This window comes from Rhinopithecus roxellana, chromosome 1, assembly GCF_007565055.1.
Source record: "Rhinopithecus roxellana isolate Shanxi Qingling chromosome 1, ASM756505v1, whole genome shotgun sequence".
Classification (NCBI taxonomy): Eukaryota; Metazoa; Chordata; class Mammalia; order Primates; family Cercopithecidae; genus Rhinopithecus; species Rhinopithecus roxellana.
Window position 1 is genome coordinate 126,433,741 of NC_044549.1, and position 20,855 is coordinate 126,454,595.

Genomic DNA, 20,855 nt, shown 5'->3' on the forward strand with positions numbered 1-20,855 from the left:
CACCCCTTGTTTAGCATATAATCAAGAAATGACTATAAAAATGGGCAACCAGTAGCCCTCAGGGCTGCTCTGTCTATTGAGTAGCCGTTCTTTATTCCTTTACTTTCACTTTACTCAATGGACTCTCCCTGAATACTTTTTTTCTTTCCTTTTTTTTTTTTCTTGAGACAGAGTTTTGCTCTTGTTACCCAGGCTGGAGTGCAGTGGTGCAATCTAGGCTCACTGCAGTCTCTATCTCCTGGGTTCAAGTGATTCTCCTGCCTCAGTCTCCCAAGTAGCGGGAATTACAGGCACACGCCATTATACTCAGCTTTGTATTTTTGGTAGAGATGGAGTTTCACCATGTTGGCCACAGTGGTCTGGAATTCCTGACCTCAAATGATCCGCCTGCCTCAGCCTCCCAAAGGGCTGGGATTATAGGCATGAGCCACTGCACCAGGCCTGTCCTGAATACTTTCTTGTGCGAGATCCAAGAACCCTCTCTTGGGGTCTGGATCAGGACTCCTTTCTGATAACAAAGTGGGTGGATTGCTTGAGCCTAGGAGTTCGAGACCAACCTAGGCAACATGACGGAACCTTGTCTCTGCAAAAAAATACAAAAATTAGCCAGGCATGATGGCGCATGCCTGTAGTCCTAGCTATTTAGGAGGCTGTGGTGACTGCTCCACTGCACTCCAGCCTGGGTGACACAGTGAGACTCTGAAAAAAAAGAGAGAGAGAGAGAGAGAGGAAAGAAAGAAGAAAGAGAAAGAAAGAAAGGAAGGAAGGAAGAAAGAAAGGAAGGAAGGAAGGAAGGATGGAAGGAAGGAAGGAAGGAAGGAAGGAAGGAAGGAAGGAAGGAAGGAAGGAAGGAAGGAAGGGAGAGAGAAAGAGAGAAAAAGAGAAGAGAAAGAGAAGAGAAGAGAAGAAAAGAAGGAAAGGAAAGGAAAGGAAAGGAAAGGAAAGGAAAGGAAAGGAAAGGAAAGGAAAGGAAAGGAAAGGAAAGGAAAGGAAAGGAAAGGAAAGGAAAGGAAGAAAACAGAAGGAACTCGCGTAAAGGCCCAGAATACAAAAGTAACAAGGAACTGGGTCTGCTTGGAATGCAGTGTGCAGCTGCAAGACGGCAGTATGCCAGACTGGCCACTTCGCAGTAAGGACTGTCTGTTTCATGTACAAATCCAATGCCTAGCGCAATGCCGTGGGAGATGTCCCATCAATATGTATTTAAAGCATAAAGTAACACCTGAAAGGCAGGCAAGTAAACATCAAGAAAAAAAAGAGAAAGGCCAAAGGGGGCCATTAAGAATAAAGAAATGAGCTAGTGTCATAATACTAGCCCCATTGAATGAGCTCTTAAATACGCCTAGTCCTACATCAAGCATTTTTCATTGTTGGCCCAATTAATTCTCACAACACCATTACATAAGTAGTATTATTATTGTCATTTTACATCCAAGGAAACACCCAAAAAGATTAAATGAACTGCTAAGGTCAGCCAGGAAGTTATTTAGAACTTGAACTCACGTTGATGCTTTTAACATGTGCTTTCTGCCTTCACAAAGAGAACTTCTGCAAAGTTTCTGGTGTTAGCAACATCATGAAAATAACACGTAGTTCCCCCATCCCCACCAAGGGACTTTGTGGACTTAGATACATAAATTATTTCTATTTAAAACCAATCTTAAGCCAAGTACTATGGCTCATGCCTGTAATCCCAGCACTTTGGGAGGCCTAGGCAGCTGGATCACTTGAGCTCAGGAGTTGAAGACTAGCCTAGCCAACAAGGCGAAACCCTGTCTCTACAAAAAAATACAAAAATTAGCCGGGCATGGTGGCATGGCCTGTAATCCCGGCTACTTAGGAGACTGAAGAAGGAGAATTGCTGGAATCCGGAAAGTGGAGTTTGCAGGGAGTCTAGATCATGCCACTGCATTCCAGACCGGGCGACACAACGAGACTCTGTCTCAAACAAATAAATAAATAAAACCAGTTTAGGGCCGGGGCGGTGGCTCACACCTGTAATCCCAGCACTTTGGGAGGCTGAAGCAGGCGGATCACCTGAGGTTGGGAGTTTGAGACCAGCCTGGCAAACATGGTGAAACTCCATCTCTACTAAAAATACAAAATTAACTGAGTGTGGTGGCACTTGACTGTAATCCCAGCTACTCAGGAGGCTAAGGCAGGAGAATCACTTGAATCTGGGAGGCGGAGGTTGCAGTGAACTGAGATTGTGCCATTGCACTCCAGCCTGATTGACAGAGCAAGACTCCGTTGCAAAAAAAAAAAAAAAAACCACAAAAATAACAGTCTAGGCCAGACACGGTGGCTCACGCCTGTAATCCCAGCAAGCTGGGAGACCGAGGCAGGTGGATCACGAGGTCAGGAGTTTGAGACCAGCCTGGCCAACATGGCAAAACCCCGTCTCTACAAAAATTAAAAAATTTAGCCAGGCGTGGTGGTGAGTGCTTGTAATCCCAGCTACTCGGGAGGTTGAGGCAGGAGAATCACTTGAACCCGGGAGATGGAGGTTGCAGTGAGCCAAGATCGTGCCATTGCACTCTGGCCTGGGCGACAAGAGCAAGACTGTCTCAAAAAGTAAATAAATAGGCCGGGCGCAGTAGCTCACACCTATAATCCCAACACTTTGGGAGGCCGAGGCAGGTGCATCACAAGGTCAGGAGTTGGAGACCAGCCTGGTCAATATGGTAAAACCCTATCTCTACTAAAAAAAGATACAAAAATTAGCCGAGTGTGGTGGCGCATGCCCGTAGTCCCAGCTACTCGGGAGGCTGAGGCAGAAGAATCACTTGAACCTGAGAGGCAGAGGTTACAGTGAGCCAAGATCACGCCACTGCACTCTAGCTTGGGCGAGAAAGCAAGACACCTTCTCAAAAAAAAAACAAAAAATATATATTTTTAATATATATATAATATATATAAAACTCCCCTCAAAAATATACATATATTTTATATATATATATTTGTTTTTTTTGAGGGGAGTTTTGTTCCTGTTGTCCAGGTTGGAGTGCAATGGCGCAACCTTGGCTCACCGCAACCTCCACCTCCCGGATTCAAGCAATTCTCCTACTTCAGCCTCCTGAGTAGCTGGGATTACAGTCATGTGCCACCACGGCCAACTAACTTTTTGTATTTTTAGTAGAGACGGGGTTTCTCCATGTTTGTCAGGCTGGTCTCAAACTCTTGACCTCAGGTGATTCACCTGCCTCAGCCTCCCAACTTGCAGGGATTACAGGTGTGAGCCACCGTGCCTGGCCAAAAACCAGTCTTAACACTTTAGAATCCTGTCAGAGGCATGTGAACCAGAGCAACTCCATCTTGAATAGGGGCTGGGTAAAATGAGGCTGAGACCTATTGGGCTGCATTCCCACACAGCTAAGGCATTCTAAGTCACAGAATGAGATAGGAGATTGGCACAAGATATAGGACATAAAGACTTTGCTGATAAAACAGGTTGCAGTCAAGAAGCCAGCTGAAACCCACCAAAACCAACATGGCCATGAGAGTAACCTCTGGTCATCCTCACTGCCACACTCCCACCAGCACCATGACAGTTTACAAATGCCATAGCTACAACAGGAAGTTACCCTATATGGTCTAAAAAGGAGAGGCATGAATAATCCAGCCCTTGTTTAGCATATCATCAAGAAATAACCGTAAAAATGAGCAACCAGTAGCCCTTGAGGCTGTTCTGTCTATGGAGTAGACATTCTTTTATTCCTTTACTTTCCTAATAAAGTTGCTTTCCCATTACTCTATGGACTCACCCTGAATACTTCCTTGGGCGAGATCCAAGAACCCTCTCTTGGGGTCTGCATCAGGACCCCTTTCCTGTAACACCTTTCTGGCAACCACTGAAGGGACTATAATGCAGAAACCCGCAACCCAAAGGCTAACTTTGGGTAAGCATTGGGGTCTGGTAACAATCATATGTACCGTCCAACCCCAGAAAATCATGAAAAGTGGTTAAAACACGAGAGCAGGCTGGGTGTAGTGGCTCACACCTGTAATCCCAGAATTTTGGGAGGCAAGGTGGGCAGATCACTTGAGCCCAGGAGTGTGGACCAGCCTGGCTAACATGTTGAAACCTCATTTCTACTAAAAATACAAAAATTAACCATGTATGGTGGCGTGTGCCTGTAGTCCCAGCTACTTGGGAGGCTGAGGCAGGAGAATGGCTTGAACCTGGGAGGCGGAGGTTGTAGTGAGCAAGAGCATGTCCCTGCACTCCGACCTGGGCAACAGGAATGAAACCCTGTCTCAGAAAAAAACAACATCAACACCACTAGAGCAATCGGATTTAAAACATACACTGCTTGGCCGGGAGCGGTGGTTCATGCCTGTAATCCCAGCACTTCGGGAGGCCGAGTCGGGCGATCACCTGAGGTCAGGAGTTCGAGACCAGCCTGATCAGCATGGAGAAACCCCGTCTCTACTAAAAATACAAAATTAGCTGGGTGTGGTGGTGCATGCCTATAATCCCAGCTACTCTAGAGGCTGAGACAGGAGAATAGCTTGAACCAAGGAGGCAGAGGTTGCAGTGAGTCAAGATCACACCATTGCACTCCAGCCTGGGCAACAAGAGCAAAACTCCATCTCAAAAAAAAAAAAAAAAAAAAAAACCACCCCATTTCCCAGTGTTTTGTTTTGTTTTTTTCCCCGCTATTATGATGAATCATTTCAGCTACCTACTTTCTGTTTTAGTTTGTCAGTTTGATTGGATTTTGCCCCATGGGGAAGGAAAGGAGAGCAGGATGAGGGGCACAGCCGGGGCCTGGAAACCTGGCACTCACCTGCAGCCTGGGGCAGGTAACGTGTGCAGCTGCCTCTGAGGTGGTGATTCCCCTCAGATGTGGGGGCAGGGGAGAATCGGACAATCAGAGGGAAGATTGGTCTAACTGCAGCAGATTGGGTAGATAAGATAAGTGAGGCCCTGAAATGATCACATGCAATGGAAAAGTTCTTTCAAAAAAAAAAACTTTTTTTTTGAGTAGCATTCATGGTTCTGAGGTTTGGTTCCATGTGCCCTTTCCTTGTACTGCCTTCCAAGGTCCTGATTCACACACAGTCCCTTATTGGTTCCAATGGCCCAAGACCCTGGTCCCTGCCAGCAGCATGATGGATCTTGTGAGTAGTCCTACTTCCTACTCAGACCTGATCCAAAGGAGAAGTGGGCAGAGACCCAGGTTCCAGCTCCAGCACCAGCTGCCTCTGAGCTATTTCTGCTTCCTACCAGGTGAAGCTCCTGGGAGGGAAGGGGTCCAGGACCTGGATGATGAAGCTCTGTGGAAAGCCAGCTACGGCCAGTCTGCAGCCCCTGGGGACTCTGTGAGAGTCTGGATGCAGACAAGCCAGGGGCTGTCACCTCAGGAAAGCTGAGGACCTCAATGTCCACTGGGAAGAGATGGGAGGGAGGCATGGTTCTAGGAGGGTACTGCTGGTCTGCCCTTCCATTCATCTGGGAATTCATTTCACTGTGGAAAGTGCAATCAGAGAAGTTCTTCTTCACATCCTCACAACAGTCTTAGTGGCCCCTTCTCTTTGGACTCTCCCAAGATGCAAAGAGTGTTTCTGGATATTAGTAGGCTCAAGAAGGGAGGGGAGTTAGCAACAAATTTTGAATGATCTTCAAAGTTTGGAACACTTTGGGTAGTTCTTAGGGATGAACTTGTTCAGCTTCTGAGACAGGTGTGTGACAAGTAAGACTGTGACTGATCTTCAGAAGAGCCCTGAGAACAGAAGATCACCAGCAACCAGGAGCTGTGAAAGGTCGCCTTTGGGGAGCAGGGGTGCTGCCAACCCAGCATAACCTCTATTCTTAAGGTAGTGCCCAGAGCAGAGGTTCCCAAAACATGAAACAGACCAGCTCCATCAAAATCACCTGAAAGCTCCATCAAATTCACCTGCAAAGCATTGACATCCAAAGTCTGCCCCCTCTGCACCCTCCACCCACTGAATCAGAAGAGGGTCCCGGAGATCTGCATTTGACTCTAAAAGGCAACCTCCAGTGCTCCTTAGACTTGCTTAGAAAACACTGTAAATCTGAAGACTTATAAAACTCTAAGTGTCTCAGAAACCCAGGGTGAAGAATCACAAATTCTCTACTACCCTGCCCCATTTTTAATCACACTCATCACAGACCACAGAACACCTGGCAAACCCAGGGAACGGTGGTTTGAAGATATGTTTTCTTCTAGCAGATTAAGAGCTGAGCAGCATTTCCTGTGCCCTGTGCTTCATTAGCACATTGGTGGTGTCATTTCCGGTGACTAACTCTCTGTTTCCATTCCGGCAAAGTGGTTTGTTCTTTTCACTCTGCTTTGGGTGTTGAAGGAAGATGAGCTTCTCACGGAGCCTCTCCTGAGCCTCTTGGCAGTTTCCCCCTCTGTGCCCCTCATGTTTCCACCAGAAGGCAGAGGCCATAGATTCTCCCTGAGCCACCTCACTTGGAAGCACCACGTCCGGATGAGATTGCACCTCCTGCAGTGGGCATTAGCCACGTCCAGGTAGAACCAAACCTGTTGCTTTTGTATGTTGGGTCAACTTGGCCTGACATTTCAGAGATAGACACAAGATAGGCAGTTTGTTGCGGGGGTGGGGAGAAGTGATAGACATGCTGGCTAACTGATTATGATTAAGAGAAACTTAGAAGCTGAAACCAGAGAGCATCTCAAAGGCTCCTGATACAATGGATGGTGTCACTCCAACCCTTTCGACAATCAGAGGGAGGACCTTGGAGTCCAGCAGTCTGCATGTGACTCCCCGCAGCCTGGACAGGTGAGTGACTCAGGGTGGCGAGCTCCACCCTGCCCTGATTTAGGCAGAAGGTCCTAGTCCACACTTAGGAGCTTCTTACACAGCAGGGCTGTTTCCTCTCAACACCCAGGCTCGGGACTACTGAGACCACCAAACTCTAGGCTTGGAGGCATTTGCTCAGGGGTGCTAGGGGGAAAGGAAGGTACTGAGGAAAGAAAGAAGATATTTGGTAGAGGAAAAACTGTGGTAACACTGGTCCTTAAAGCTAGTTGCTTAGACTGGTTGGATTTCTCACCTCTCAGAGGCCCTCAACCCTATTGTCAGTCTTTCCTAGGTGTCACCATGACAGAAACAAAAGGCTGAGTTTTCCAAGGATGTGTTTTGAGATCCAAAAACTTGTCATGAATAAAAAATGTAGTGATAAATATAATAAAGATATGTCTTTAGGATGTAAAATCTTACAGGACTAATCGTGGGTATAAATTACTGCTACTACTTTCAATCTCATACAAACAAAATTAAAAATCCACCCACAGCTGAAACTTTAAAAACATTGGTAGCTGACCAGGTGCGGTGGCTCACTCCTGTAACCCCAGCACTTTGGGAGGCTGGGGGCGGCTAGGGCGGATCACCTGAAGTCAGGAGTTCAAGACCAGCCTGGCCAACATGGTGAAACCTCATCTCTACTAAAAATACAAAAATTAGCCAAGGGTGGTAGCGCACTCCTGTAGTCCCAGCTACTCAGGAGGCTGAGGCAGGAGAATTGCTTGAACCCGGGAAAGAGGTTGCAGTGAGCCGACATCACGCCATTGCACTCCAGCCTGGGCAACAAAAGCGAAACTCTGTCTCAAAAAATAAAATAAAATTGCAGTTGTCTGGGAAAATAAATGTTATTACCATGGCAAACACATGTCACTTGCAAGTAGACATGAGTATCGATGAGCAATGAATTCACAAAAATCAGAAGCCTGAAGCATCCCTCCAAAACTATTTCTTCATTTATTTTTATTTATTTCTAATTGGCAAATCAAAATTGTATATATTTATCATGATAGCCTGTTGTTTTGAAATATGGATACATTGTACAATAGCTACATTAAACTAATTAAGATACACATGACTTCACAATTTTCTTTTGTGGTGAGAATACTTAAAATTTCTCGGCAATTTTCAAGAATATGACACATTTTTATTAACTATAGTCATCAACACTTTGTTTGTTTTGTTTTGTTTTTTGATTTTTTTTTATTTTATTTTATTTTATTTTTTTTAGACAGAGTCTTGCTCTGTCGCCCAGGCTGGAGTGCAGTGGCGTGATCTCTGCTCACTGCAACCTCTGCCTCCCAGGTTCAAGGAATTCTCCTGCCTCAAACTCCTGAGTAGCTGGGATTACATGCACCACCACCCCCGGCTAACTTTTTTGTATTTTTAGTAGAGACAGAGTTTCTGCATGTTGGTCAGGCTGGTCTCGAACTCCCTACCTCAGGTGATCCACCCACCTTGGCCTCCCAAAGTGCTGGGATTACAGGCATGAGCCACCGCATCTGGTCCATCAACAAATTTTTATTGACTATAGGCATCATGTTATACAACAGATCCCTTAAATTTATTCTTTCTCTCTAACTGATATTTTGTATCCTTTGACCAACATCTCTGCAACCCCTCCCTGGTAACCACCATTCTACTCTCCACCTTTTTTTTTTTTTTTTTTGAGACAAAGTTTCACTCTTGTTGCCCAGGCTAGAATGCAATGGCATGGTCTCCGCTCACTGCAACCTCCACCTCCCAGGTTCAAGCGATTCTCCTGCCTCAGCCTCTCCAGTAGCTGGGATTACAGGCATGAGTCACCACGCCTGGCTAATTTTGTATTTTCAGTAGAGTTGGGATTTCTCCATGTTGGTCAGACAGGTCTCGAACTCCGACCTCAGGTGATCTGCCTGCCTTGGCCTCCCAAAGTGCTGGGATTACAGGTGTGAGCCACTGTGCCCAGCCTCTACTCTCCACTTCTATGAGTTTAGCTTTCCACTCCACATGAGTGAGATCACCTGGTTTTGTCTTTTTGTTCCCCGGTTTATTTCGTTTAACATAATGACCTCTAGGTTCACTCATGTTGTCAAAAATGACAGGATTCCCTTCTTTCTTTCTTTCTTTTTTTTTTTTTTTTGAGACGGAGTCTTGCTCTGTCGCCCAGGCTGGAGTGCAGTGGCTGGATCTCAGCTCACTGCAAGCTCCGCCTCCCGGGTTTACGCCATTCTCCTGCCTCAGCCTCCCGAGTAGCTGGGACTACAGGCGCCCGCCACCACGCCCGGCTAGTTTTTTGTATTTTTTAGTAGAGACGGGGTTTCACCATGTTAGCCAGGATGGTCTACGATCTCCCGACCTCGTGATCCGCCCGTCTCGGCCTCCCAAAGTGCTGGGATTACAGGCTTGAGCCACTGCGCCCGGTCAGGATTCCCTTCTTTCTTAAAGGCTGACTAGTTTCCATTGAGTATATATACCACATTTTTTCATCCATTCATCCATTGATGGACACTTAGGTTAATTCCATATTTTGACTATTGTGAATAATGCTGCAGTGAACATGGGAGTGTAGACATGTCTTTCAAATATGATTTCATTTCCTTCAGATATATACCCAGTGGTGAGATTATTGGATTATATCGTATGGTAGTTCTTTTTTTTTTTTTTTTTTTTGAGACAACGTCTCACTCTGTCGCCCAGGCTGGAGTGCAATGGCACAATCTCGGCTCACTGCAACCTCTGCCTCCCGGGTTCAAGCGATTCTCCTGTCTCAGCGTCCCGAGTAGCTGGGAAAACATGCGTGTGCTACCACGCCCAGCTAATTGTTTTCTCTGTTTTTAGTAGAGACAGGGTTTCACCATGTCGGCCAGGCTGGTCTCGAACTCCTGACCTCAAGTGATCCATCCACCTTGGCCTCCCAAAGTGCTGGGATTACAGATGTTCGCCACCACGCCCCGCCTTGGTAGTTCTATTTTTAATTTTTGAAGAACCTCCATAGTGTTTTCCATAACGGCTGTACTACACTTAAAACTATTTCTATGTTAGTTTATTTATTTATTAATTCAGTCATTCATTCATTTAACAAATATTCATCAGGGCCCTACAAAGTACCAAGCACTATTTAAGGCACTAGGTGAACAGGATAAACAAGTCCATAACTACTGGAAGCTTATAGTCAAAGGGGAGAGTCAAATAAAAAACAGAGCTGAAAGTGGTGGCTCATGCCTATAATCCAAGCACTTTGGTAGGCCAAGGCAGGAGGATCAGTTGAGCCCAGGAGTTCAACACCCAGCCTGGGCAACACATGGAGACCCTGTCTCAAAGTTGTTGTTGTTTTTTTATTGTTTTTTTGTTTTTTTAATAAAAAAAGATAAACAGGTAAGCATATGAATGTATAATATCAATCAATCAGGCTGGGCGTGGTGGCTCATGCCTGTAATCCTAGCACTTTGGAAGGCTGAGGCAGGCAGATCACCTGAGGTCAGGAGTTCGAGACCAGCCTGACCAATATGATGAAACCCCATCTCTACCAAAAATACAAAAAGTAGCCAGGCGTGGTGGTGCACACCCATAGTCCCAGCTGCTCGGGAGGCTGAGGCAGAAGAATTGCTTGAACCCGGGAGGGGGAGGTTGCGGTGAGCCAAGATTGTGTCATTGCACTCCAGTCTGGGAAACAAAAGCGAAATTCCGTCTCAAAAAAAAAAGATACATCAACCAGTCATCAGTGATATGAAGAAAAAATGGAGCACAGCAAGGGGACTGCAAGTAATAGGGTGTGGCCATGGAAGACCTGAGGAGATGACATTTGACATTTCAGAAGAAACCTGAATGAGAGGGACTCAGTCATGCAGATAGCTGGGAGAGGAGGGTTCCTGGGAGAGGGAGTGGCAGGTCTGACACAGAACTGTGCTTTGCATGGGCAAGGTATCCTGGTAGTCAAAGTCAGAGGGAACGTGGTAGGAAATAAGGTCAGAGGTAGGCAGAGGCCAGATCATATTGTGCCATAAAGTCATCACTGAGGAAGGACTATAGACTTTATTGTAAGTTACTCGAAGCCAGGCAGAGTGACGAGCAGCAGAGGGATGTGATCTGATTTACTGTTTAGAATTATCACACTGGTTTTTGTGTGAAGATAGTATGTTGGGGCCAAGAGTTAAAGCAAGGAGACCAACCAGGAACATTATTGCAAAGGTTCCTGTGAAACACAGTGGCTTAGACCCAAGTGGTGGCAACAGAGGAACAAGAGGTGGTTGAGTTTGGGATAAACGCCCAGGGTAATGCAGACAGAATCTACTGGTTGACTGGAAGTGGGGCATGAAAGAAAAAGAGCTCCAAGTGAAGAATGGCTCCAAGGTTTTTGACTAAGTCACTAGATGATGGGAAACACGTGGGGAGTAGCAGGTTTGTGTGGGGAGATGTTTTGGTTTGAGATGTCTGTTAGGCAGCTAGTTAGAAATGCCCACTAGAAACTTGGATAGGCTGGGTGTGGTGGCTCACACCTGTAATCCCAGCACTTTGGGAGCCTGAGGCAGGCAGATCATTTGATGTCAGGAGTTCAAGACCAGCCTGGCTAACATGGTGAAATACTGTCTCTACTAAAAATACAAAAAAAAAATTAGCCAGGTGTGGTGGCGGATGTCTATAGTCCTAGCTACTCAGGAGACTGAGGCAGGAGAATAGCTTGAACCTGGGAGGCAGAGGTTGTAGTGAGCTGAGATCATGCCACTGCACTCCAGCCTGAGCAACAGAGCGAGACTCTGTCTTAAAAAGAAAGAAAGAAGGAAGGAAGGAAGGAAGGAAGGAAGGAAGGAAGGAAAGAAAGAAAGAAAAAGAAAGAAAGAAAGAAAGAAAGAAAGAAAGAAAGAAAGAAAGAAAGAAAGAAAGAAAGAAAGAAAGAAAGAAAGAAAGAAAGAAAGAAAGAAAGAAAGAAAGAAAGTTGTATAAATAACCCTAAAACTCAAGGGGACAAAAACCTTCCCTGTTAAATGCCCTGGTTTCTAATAATTGGGGGTAGCACGTCAGTTCCTGAGTCCTGCTATAACTTCAGTTGGCAGCTTCCTATTGCATTAGGCATAGCCATCTGGAGTTGTAATCATCTGGACACATTTCAACACCCAAGCAAGGCTGAGCAGTGACGCCAGCCCTGCCAGGGAATTGCAAGGTAGCACAGAACGTGAATTGGTTAAACTCCACACAACAGCGTGTTGCTTGGAGACCAGCTCCACAAATTGGTGCCGGGGGTTATTCAAGTTCATGCAAGATGGACTCTGTCACAGAGCCACTCCCTAATTGTAAACTGGCTAACCTCTCCTCCAAGCAAGCCAGGAAGCCAACGAGTAGGGAATGAGAAGGGGCGAGGCCAAATGACTTTGACTTTGCAGGTTTGGAGGACAGTGTGGCAGAGTGGAAAGAGCACAGTCTTTGGATGCAAACAGATCTAGATTCACATTCCTTCTCTGCTCCTTCCTACCTAGGTGATCTCTGACTTGTTACTTTACCTTTCTGAATCTAAAGCTCAGGTTACTTGGACACAAAGTGAGATAGGATTGTTGTAAAGATTAAATAAATTTCACGGGCCAGGCGCGGTGGCTCATGCCTGTAATCCCAGCACTTTGGGAGGCCAAGGCAGGCGGATCACAAGGTCAAGCGATAGGAACCATCCTGGCCAATGTGGTGAAACCCCGTCTCTACTAAAAAGACAAAAATTAGCTGGGCGTCGTGGCACGTGCCTGTAATCCCAGCTACTCTGGAGGCTGAGGCAGGAAAATCGCTTGAACCCAGAAGGCAGAGGTTGCAGTGAGCCGAGATCGTGCCACTGCACTCCAGCCTGAGCGACAGAGAAAGACTCCACCTAAAATAAAAAATAAAAGAAAGGAAGGAAGGAAGGAAGGAAGGAAGGAAGGAAGGAAGGAAGGAAGGAAGGAAGGAAAGAAGGAGTTAAGTTTCACATGCGAACGAACCCCTGGCAGCTGGTAGTCATTTGAAAAGAACAGTTCCCTTCTCCCCCATCCAAGTTCCCTCTCTTCATAAAGTCAATATTCAGAGATAACCCTCTCTTCCACCACACCCCACCTGGGCTTTCTTTCACTCGGCTCCAATTCCAAATCTTCAGGCTCTAACTCCTGAAGGAAATGTCTCCTCCAGCCTCCCCACCCTCCTACAGCTAGCACATGGCATTTTATTGTTTTTCTAGAAATAAAGACCAGATCAGCAACATCTTTTCTGGGTTCGCGGGACTCCTCGCCATCCTCCTGATCGTTGCAGTTTTCTGCATCCTGTGGAACTGGAATAAACGGAAGAAGCGTGAGTCCCTTATTTGTCCTGAGTTGAGACATAGTAGGATTAATAGTCTAGCCTGGAATGTAAAGCCCAGCTTATTTACCAGGGATAAACTATTGGCCTGGGGAGTCCTCAGTTCTTAACTGATACACTGGTCATTGCCTCACTCAAGATCCTGAACTGTGGCTCCAAAGGCCCAGTGCTGATGGAGTTCCCCTGGGAAAGTCATTGCCCTGGTGCCCCTGTGTCCAGTTTCCTCTTTACTTTCTGTCCATCAAGTCCCCTATTCCTCTCACTCAAATGAAAATTCTGTAGCTCGAGTCTGAAAGTGTATTTTTGTGAGAACTGGCAAGGATGGGGAGCATTTTCAGGGGCCATCTCGTTCCCATGAGTTCCTTCACTCTGTGTAGCTGACCCCTGCCTTGACTCCCATCTCTCTCGTTGCCTTGCAGGGCAAGTTCCTTACCTCCAAGTTACTGTCATGCCCTTGCTGACTCTGCCACAAACCAGACAAAGAGCCAAAAATATTTATGACATCTTGCCTTGGCGACAGGAAGACCTGGGTAGGTTTTTCCTTCTAATCTATGGAGTCCAGATGTTCGAACTTTCACTCCCAGAATGTGCCTCTTACCCTCCAGAAGCAACTTTCTCTAAGTTCTCAAACCTGTTTGCCCTTCAGAGAGTATCAGGGAGAATGGGATAGAAAGACCGTCAGCTGCAACTCCGGGGGGACCTGAAGGGCTCCAAAGAGGGAGCAGAGGGTCATCTGGGCTGGGAGTTTTTTTTTTTTTTTTTTTTTTTTTTTTTTTTTTTTTTTTTTTTTGAGACGGAGTCTCGCTCTGTCGCCCAGGCTGGAGTGCAGTGGCTGGATCTCAGCTCACTGCAAGCTCTGCCTCCCGGGTTTAGGCCATTCTCCTGCCTCAGCCTCCCAAGTAGCTGGGACTACAGGAGCCCGCCACCTCACCCGTCTAGTTTTTTGTATTTTTTTAGTAGAGACGGGGTTTCACCGTGTTAGCCAGGATGGTCTCGATCTCCTGACCTCGTGATCCGCCCGTCTCAGCCTCCCAAAGTGCTGGGATTACAGGCTTGAGCCACCGTGCCCAGCCAAGAACGAGTTTTGTTTTTTCTTAATGTTAAGGCAACAGAAGAAAGCCAAGTGTGTCCAGGCATGGGGAAGACACAAAGGAGGAGACCTCAGTGCCAGCATCACAGGCAGAGGAGGGGCGGGGAGGAGGTTCTTCCATAGGACCGTGTTTCTCAGCCTCCCAGTCCCCGTGATAGCATCCTCCAGTGCCACAGAGGCTGAGGGGCTTCCGGTTCTCAGAGTGTCATCCCCATAGCTCTGACCTCAGAACACAGGAGAACACAGGACCCAAGGCTGGAAATTCCAGACACCATACAAACCCAGTTCATCCATGATGCAGGAATTATTTGGGCTAAAGCACTCAGAGGACTGGCTATCTTCAGGATGTGTTCTCTGTCCTTTCAGGGAGACATGAGTCAAGGAGTATGCGCATTTTCAGTACTGAGAGCCTCCTCTCCAGAAATTCTGAGAGCCCTGAGCATGTGGTAAGAGTCATGCTTCTCGGGAGAATGACATGTCTCTGGCAGAAGAACTGAGGGGAAAGAGTTACAGGGCTTGGATCTGGTCTCACTGCAAACAAACAGCATGTCCTTTGGCACTCACCCTGCGGTCCTATTAATAAATTGGGAAGACTAGCCTCAGGACCTCCCTATACCCAAAAAGAAAAATTAAAGACAGAGGCAAGTGCTTGGAATTTTAAAAAGGGCACCAGGGTACAGATATTCAAGTGCACAATGTCAGAACTGAAATTGATTGGTATGTATATATGTAGTTTACATATATATAAATATTATATATATATATTTTTTTCTCACTCCAACCTCTGCTATCTGGGCTCAAGCGATCCTCCCACCCCAACCCCACAAGTAGCTGGGACCACAGGCACACACCACCACGCCTGGCCAGCTTTCGTATTTTATGTAGAGATGTGGTTTCACCATATTACCCAGGCTGGTCTCAAACACCTGAGCTCAAGCAATCTGCCCACCTTGGCCTCCCAAAGTGCTGAGATTACAGGTGTGAGCCACCATGCCCTGCCAATTGATTATTTTAACAAAGACATGACAACATGCTTATTCAAATGAATGTCGCTCCCTTCAAAGTAATCATCTCAGGAGGGTATGCAAATATTCCAACAATGCCATTGGTGCTCAAAACACACTTATGACCCTGCTTTGTATATTACTTCCAGGGCTTATGTCAATTATTTCAATTACCCTCAGGAGCAGAAATATCTGTAAGTCATTCAGCACTGTAGCTGATGTAGAAAGTGTTTGATCAAATGAGATTGTTACAGGACCAACAGGTTTGTGTGTCTGCTGCCTGGTAACACAACATACACTGTCTCTACTAAAAATACAAAAGAATTAGCCAGGCGGTGGTAGGAGGCACCTGTAATCCCAGCTACTCAGGAGGCTGAGGCCGGAGAATCGATTGAACATGGGAGGCAGAGATTGTAGTGAGCTGAGATCGCTCCACTGCACTCCCGCTTGGGCAACAAGAGCGAAACTCCCTCTCAAAAACAAAAATAAAAACAAACTTCCGATGTAAATATTATGATAATCTTCATTTTATAAATTGGGAAATGAAAACACCGAAAGATTAGGTCAGGTGCTCATACTCACTTGGCACAAAGTGGTGAGGCTAGGATTTGTACCTTTAGTCTAAGCCTCACCTTTAGCCACTACATTGCACTGCCTCTCGATGGCCTCTTTGGTTGATAATACTTTCGTCCCACCTGCTCCCCACCCCCAAAATTGATTCCCATACTGTGGCCAAAAACCAGTTGCAATTTATCATCACATTTGCACTGTTGCTCTTCTTAAACTCATCCTTCTTCCCTTATACCTACCTAGCATGTAGAGCCTTGCAATTCGGGACCCTGATTTAGAGATTTTCTTCGAGATGGAGAGCTAAGTGAACTATGCCAGTGGTATTTGCCAAGAACAAAGGCTTTGTCCATATTTCTGCTTGCATCTGATTGCTGGCTTCCTTTTCTTCCTCATAGCCCTCCCAAGCAAGCAATGCCTTCCAGGAGCATAGAGCCCACATCCATGCCATGGAGTACGCAGTGGGTATCTATGATAACGCCATGGTCCCCCAGATGTGTGAGAGCCTCACTCCCTCAGCATGCTGCATCAATGTCAGAGCTTCCAGAGACTGCACAAGCATTTCTTCAGAGGATTCACACGAGTATGTCAATGTCCCCACAGCAGAAGAGATTGCTGGGACTCTAGCTTCTACCAAAAGCCCTTCCAGAAATCTCTTTGTTCTTCCCAGTGCCCAGAAGCTGGAGTTTACTGAGGAAAGAGATGAGGGCTATGCAGATGCTGGTGACTGCACCAGTTTGTATTCTCCAGAAACTGAGGACAGTGATTCACTCAGCAATGGAGAAGGTTCTTCTCAGACCTCAAATGACTATGTCAACATGACAGGACTGGATCTCAGTGCCATCCAGGAGAGGCAGCTCTGGGTGACTTTTCAGTGCTGCAGAGACTACGAAAATGTTCCAGCAGCAGATCCCAGTGGAAGCCAGCAGCAGGCTGAGAAAGATGTGCCATCCTCAAACATAGGTCATGTTGAGGACAAGACAGATGATCCAGGGACCCACGTCCAATGTGTCAAAAGGACATCCCTTGCTTCAGGGGATTATGCAGACTTTCAGCCATTCACACAGAGTGAGAACAGTCAGATGAAACATAGAGAAGAGATGTCAAATGAGGACTCCAATGACTACGAGAATGTGCTAACTGCCCAGTTAGGAGGCAGGGACTCTGAGCAGGGGCCTGACACTCAGCTCCTTCCTGATGAATGAAGACCCAGGTACCCAGCCGTAAAGCCACATCAAGTAGTTTATCTTATGGGATAGACTGGTGCAGACCCATGATCACCTTAGTGCTTCAGTGGATTCACTGGTTAGATTAAAAAGAGGCTGAGATGAGCAGGGAACTAAGAGGCCACAGAAAAGCAGAGGTTTGGGAGTTCCAGAAGGAAATTCTTCTCAAGCAGTGTGTGGTTATCTCCTGTACCAGCCTAAGAACGTTTGCTGAAACTGCTTCCTAGAACTGTGAGGAAAGCAGGAAAGTCATGCACAGTACTCTAAGATTATTACCTTCATTAATACCAACAGGCTGCAAAGCAAGAGTACAGATTATTGTATAATCCAGGCAGAGGTCAAAAGGAAGGAAGAAGTTGGAGTGGAGTGGGGTGGGCAATTTCCATTTTAAAGAGTGTAGGCAGGCCAGGTGCAGTGGCTCATGCCTGTAATCCCAGCACTTTGGTAGGCCGAGGAGGGCAGATCACTTGATGCCAGGAGTTCTAGACCAGCCTGGACAACATGGCCCATCTCTACAAAAAATACAAAAATTAGCCAGGTGTGGTAGTGTGTCCCTGTAATCCCAGCTACTCAGGAGGCTGAAGCAGGAGAATCACTTGAACCTGGGAGGTGGAAGTTGCAGCAAGCCGAGATTGTGCCACTGTACTCCAGCCTGGTGAAAGAGCAAGACTCGCTCTCAAAAAAAAAGTGTGGGCAACCAAATGTAGGTGAGGATGCAGAAGAACAGGAACTCTCACTGGTCGCTGATGGGATTGCAAAGCATCAGGACCACTTTGAAAAACTGTTAAAGCGTTTCTTATAAGCATAACTTATCATATGGCCCAGCCATCTCACTACTAGAAATTGACCCAAGTGAACTGAAAACTTATGTTCACACAAAAACTCGCACATGACTGTTTATAGCAGCTTCATTCATAATTACCAAAACTAGAAATAACCCAGATAACCTTCAGCGGGTGATTGGATAAACTGTTGATATCCATTCCTTGAGTTTATCCATACTCAGCAGTAAAAAATGAACTCTTGGTTCACACGATAATATAGACGTATCTTAAATCCATTTTGCTAAGTGAAAGAAGCCAGATGTGCATGCTGTGCAATTCTATTTATATGACATGCTGTGCAAGTCTACATGCTGTGCAATTCTATTTATATGACATTCTGGAAAAGGCAAAACTATAGGGATGAAGAACAGATCAGTTGTTGCCAGGTTTGGGAAAAGGAGGGAAGTTTGCTACAAATGGGCTGCAAAGGGAATTTTTAGGCTGATGGAGCTGTTCTGTATGGTACCGTGTGGTGGATATATGACTATATCCATTTGCAGACACAAGAACTATACACATGGCTGGGCGCAGTGGCTCACACCTGTAATCCAGCACTCTGGGGGACCGAGGCAGGTGGAACATGAGGTCAGGAGATCGAGACTGTCCTGGACAACATGGTGAAACCCTGTCTCTACTAAAAATACAAAAGTTATCCTGGCATGGTGGTGGGCGCCTGTAGTCCCAGTTACTCAGAAGGCTGAGGCAGGAGAATCACTTGAACCCGGGAGGCAGAGGTTGCAGTGAGCCGAGATGGCGTCACTGCATTCCAGCCTGGGCAACAGAGCAAGACTGTCTCAAAAAAAAAAAAAAAAAAGAACTATACACTAGACAAAGGGGCTTTATATACAAATTTTAAATTTTAAAAAATGAACAGACTGTCAAGGGAACCCAGGATTTCAAATTGTGGCAAAGGAATCTAATTGTATTATAAATGTATGATATCAACTAACTGAAAGGGATGGAGAAAAAAAGAACTGACAATTAAAGTTGGAAAACTATGTTTTGACTTGTAACTGTAGATAAGGACACAGAGAACTACATACAAAAACTGCACTCTGGTTGGTAAATTTGTATCTCACAGAGGCATGGCTTAGCAATTCTGTAACTACATATATATATATATATATATTTGGGTTAAATAAGTCAATCTATTGTAGATAAGGAGAGACAGGTTAGTGTAAGAATTGAATTGCAGGACACCCAACTGGTGTCCAGAAAGCTGGAAAATTGGTCGACTGTTGGGGAAAAAACCCACACATTTGGTGTCAGAAGTGTTGTGAGTGAAAACAGACCATTACTCCACCAAGAGGCCAGCAATTAAATTCATGCCACACAGAGGGAACCATGACAGTCTGGTACTGATGACCAAGCAGGGTTAGCCAGGGCAGCAGCAAGGGCAGAGAAAGGACAACCCCATAGTCAAGTAAGGAGAAGTTTGTATCCTATGTGAAAATGAAGCCTAAATGAACTGAACAAAATCTTAAACGTTGGCATGAGAGAATTCTCATAACTAAGAGGGGATGAAAAGTTATGGGATCTAAATTAGAAGTTATGAAGACAGCTGTCGCCCATTAAGGGTGGGAGGGACAACATATCAATTGGGGGCAGGTCCTGGAATAAACTAAGCCAGCTCTTTTTTATTTTTTGAGACAGAGTTTTGGTCTTGTCACCCAGGCTGGAGTGCAATGGCATGATCTCGGCTCACGGCAACTTCCACCTCCCAAGTTGAAGCAATTCTCCTGCCTCCGCCTCCCAAGTAGCTGAGATTACAGGCGCCCACCACCAGGCCCGGCTAATTTTGTGTTTTTAGTAGAGATGGGGTTTCACCATGTTGGTCAGGCTGGTCTCGAACTCCTGATCTCAGGTGATCCGCCCGCCTCGGCCTCCCAAAGTACTGTGATTACAGGCATGAGCCACCATGCTGGGCCCTAAGGCAGCTCTTGCTTGTTTACACACCAACAAGCTGTCAGCCAATCACACTTACATACTCTTTCAAATCAAGAGTGATTAATGCACTGTAGATTGTCTCCTATTAGATAGGTAACTTTTCTGTTTATTTCTTGTTTTAAGAACTTTTTGCAAATGAAGCAATGAAAAAATTTTTATTGAATGTTAATTTGTTTCTTTCAATTTATGGTTTTGTTTTCTCAGATTAGTTGCCAGGAAATTTTGACTAATTGTCTTATCTCATACACTTGATAATGCTAAATATGAGGAAATCTTTTCAAGATTAGGATAGGATGTAAAAGTAGATATAAAGATAACCAAGGCCAGGCACAGTGGCCCATGTCTATAATCCCAGCTCTGTGGGAGGCCACGGCAGGCAAATGGCTTGAGCCCTGGGGTTCAAGACCAGTCTGGGCAACATGGTAAAACCCCATCTCTACAAAAAAATACAAAGATTAGCTAGACATGGTGGTGCTTGCCTGTAGTTCCAGCTACTCGGGAGGCTGAGGTGGGAGGATCGCTTGAGCCCAAGAGGTCGAGGCTGCAGTGAGCCATATTCTTGCCTCTGCATTCCAGCCTGGGCGATAGCAAGACTCTGCCTCAAACAAACAAAGATAACTAACCCATTTTGATTCCTTAATTAGTTAAATAAAGTGAACTAATTATTCAAACCCGTATTATATTGATTGCGTGTCTTCATTCGGGATACTGTTTAGTACAAAATACAGAGGTTTACTAAGTTCCCTCCTTCCCTCTAGAAGCCCCCGCCCTCTAATGGTGAACGGAAGATGAGGTCTTGCTGTCCATCTGGCATCTGTCCTCCTTCAGCACCCCCTTACTATGACAGGCTTTATTGTCAATTCTGGGTTTCCTGTGGGCTGAGGGCCTATACTGACTTGCAAATATTTCCAGAAACTCTCGGTCAATAAGCCGGTGTCCTGCTCTCCTGAAGTTAGAGGGAAATGGAAGTAAACAGGCCTCCCTTTCCTCTTGCCAATCATTTCCTTCAGCATTCCCAGCTCCAGAGTGGGAAGGTAGATGTCTGTTTCTACCCGAAGGGTTAGGATCATTTCAGAAGAATATGACAACGTAGCCAGAAATCTCTAACCTT

General features: G+C 45.9%; 1 protein-coding gene across 3 annotated transcripts; it reads left to right on the top strand.

Annotated features, from left to right (window-relative positions):
- Positions 1 to 6,244: 6,244 nt before the first annotated feature.
- LAX1 (lymphocyte transmembrane adaptor 1) lies at positions 6,245 to 18,432 on the top strand. Of its 3 annotated transcripts, XM_030930644.1 has the most exons (6): positions 6,392 to 6,503; positions 6,637 to 6,774; positions 12,968 to 13,077; positions 13,506 to 13,616; positions 14,543 to 14,622; positions 16,146 to 18,432. In XM_030930644.1, the coding sequence occupies exons 2-6, from the start codon at positions 6,686 to 6,688 to the stop codon at positions 16,950 to 16,952; spliced, it is 1,197 nt and encodes a 398-aa protein (XP_030786504.1). In that variant the 5' UTR covers positions 6,392 to 6,503; positions 6,637 to 6,685; the 3' UTR covers positions 16,953 to 18,432. The 3 variants fall into 3 exon arrangements, with proteins under 3 accessions (XP_010351181.1, XP_010351180.1, XP_030786504.1); XM_010352879.2 differs by having other exon boundaries at positions 6,245 to 6,774; XM_010352878.2 differs by lacking the exon at positions 6,637 to 6,774 and having other exon boundaries at positions 6,310 to 6,503.
- The last annotated feature ends 2,423 nt before the right edge of the window (positions 18,433 to 20,855 follow it).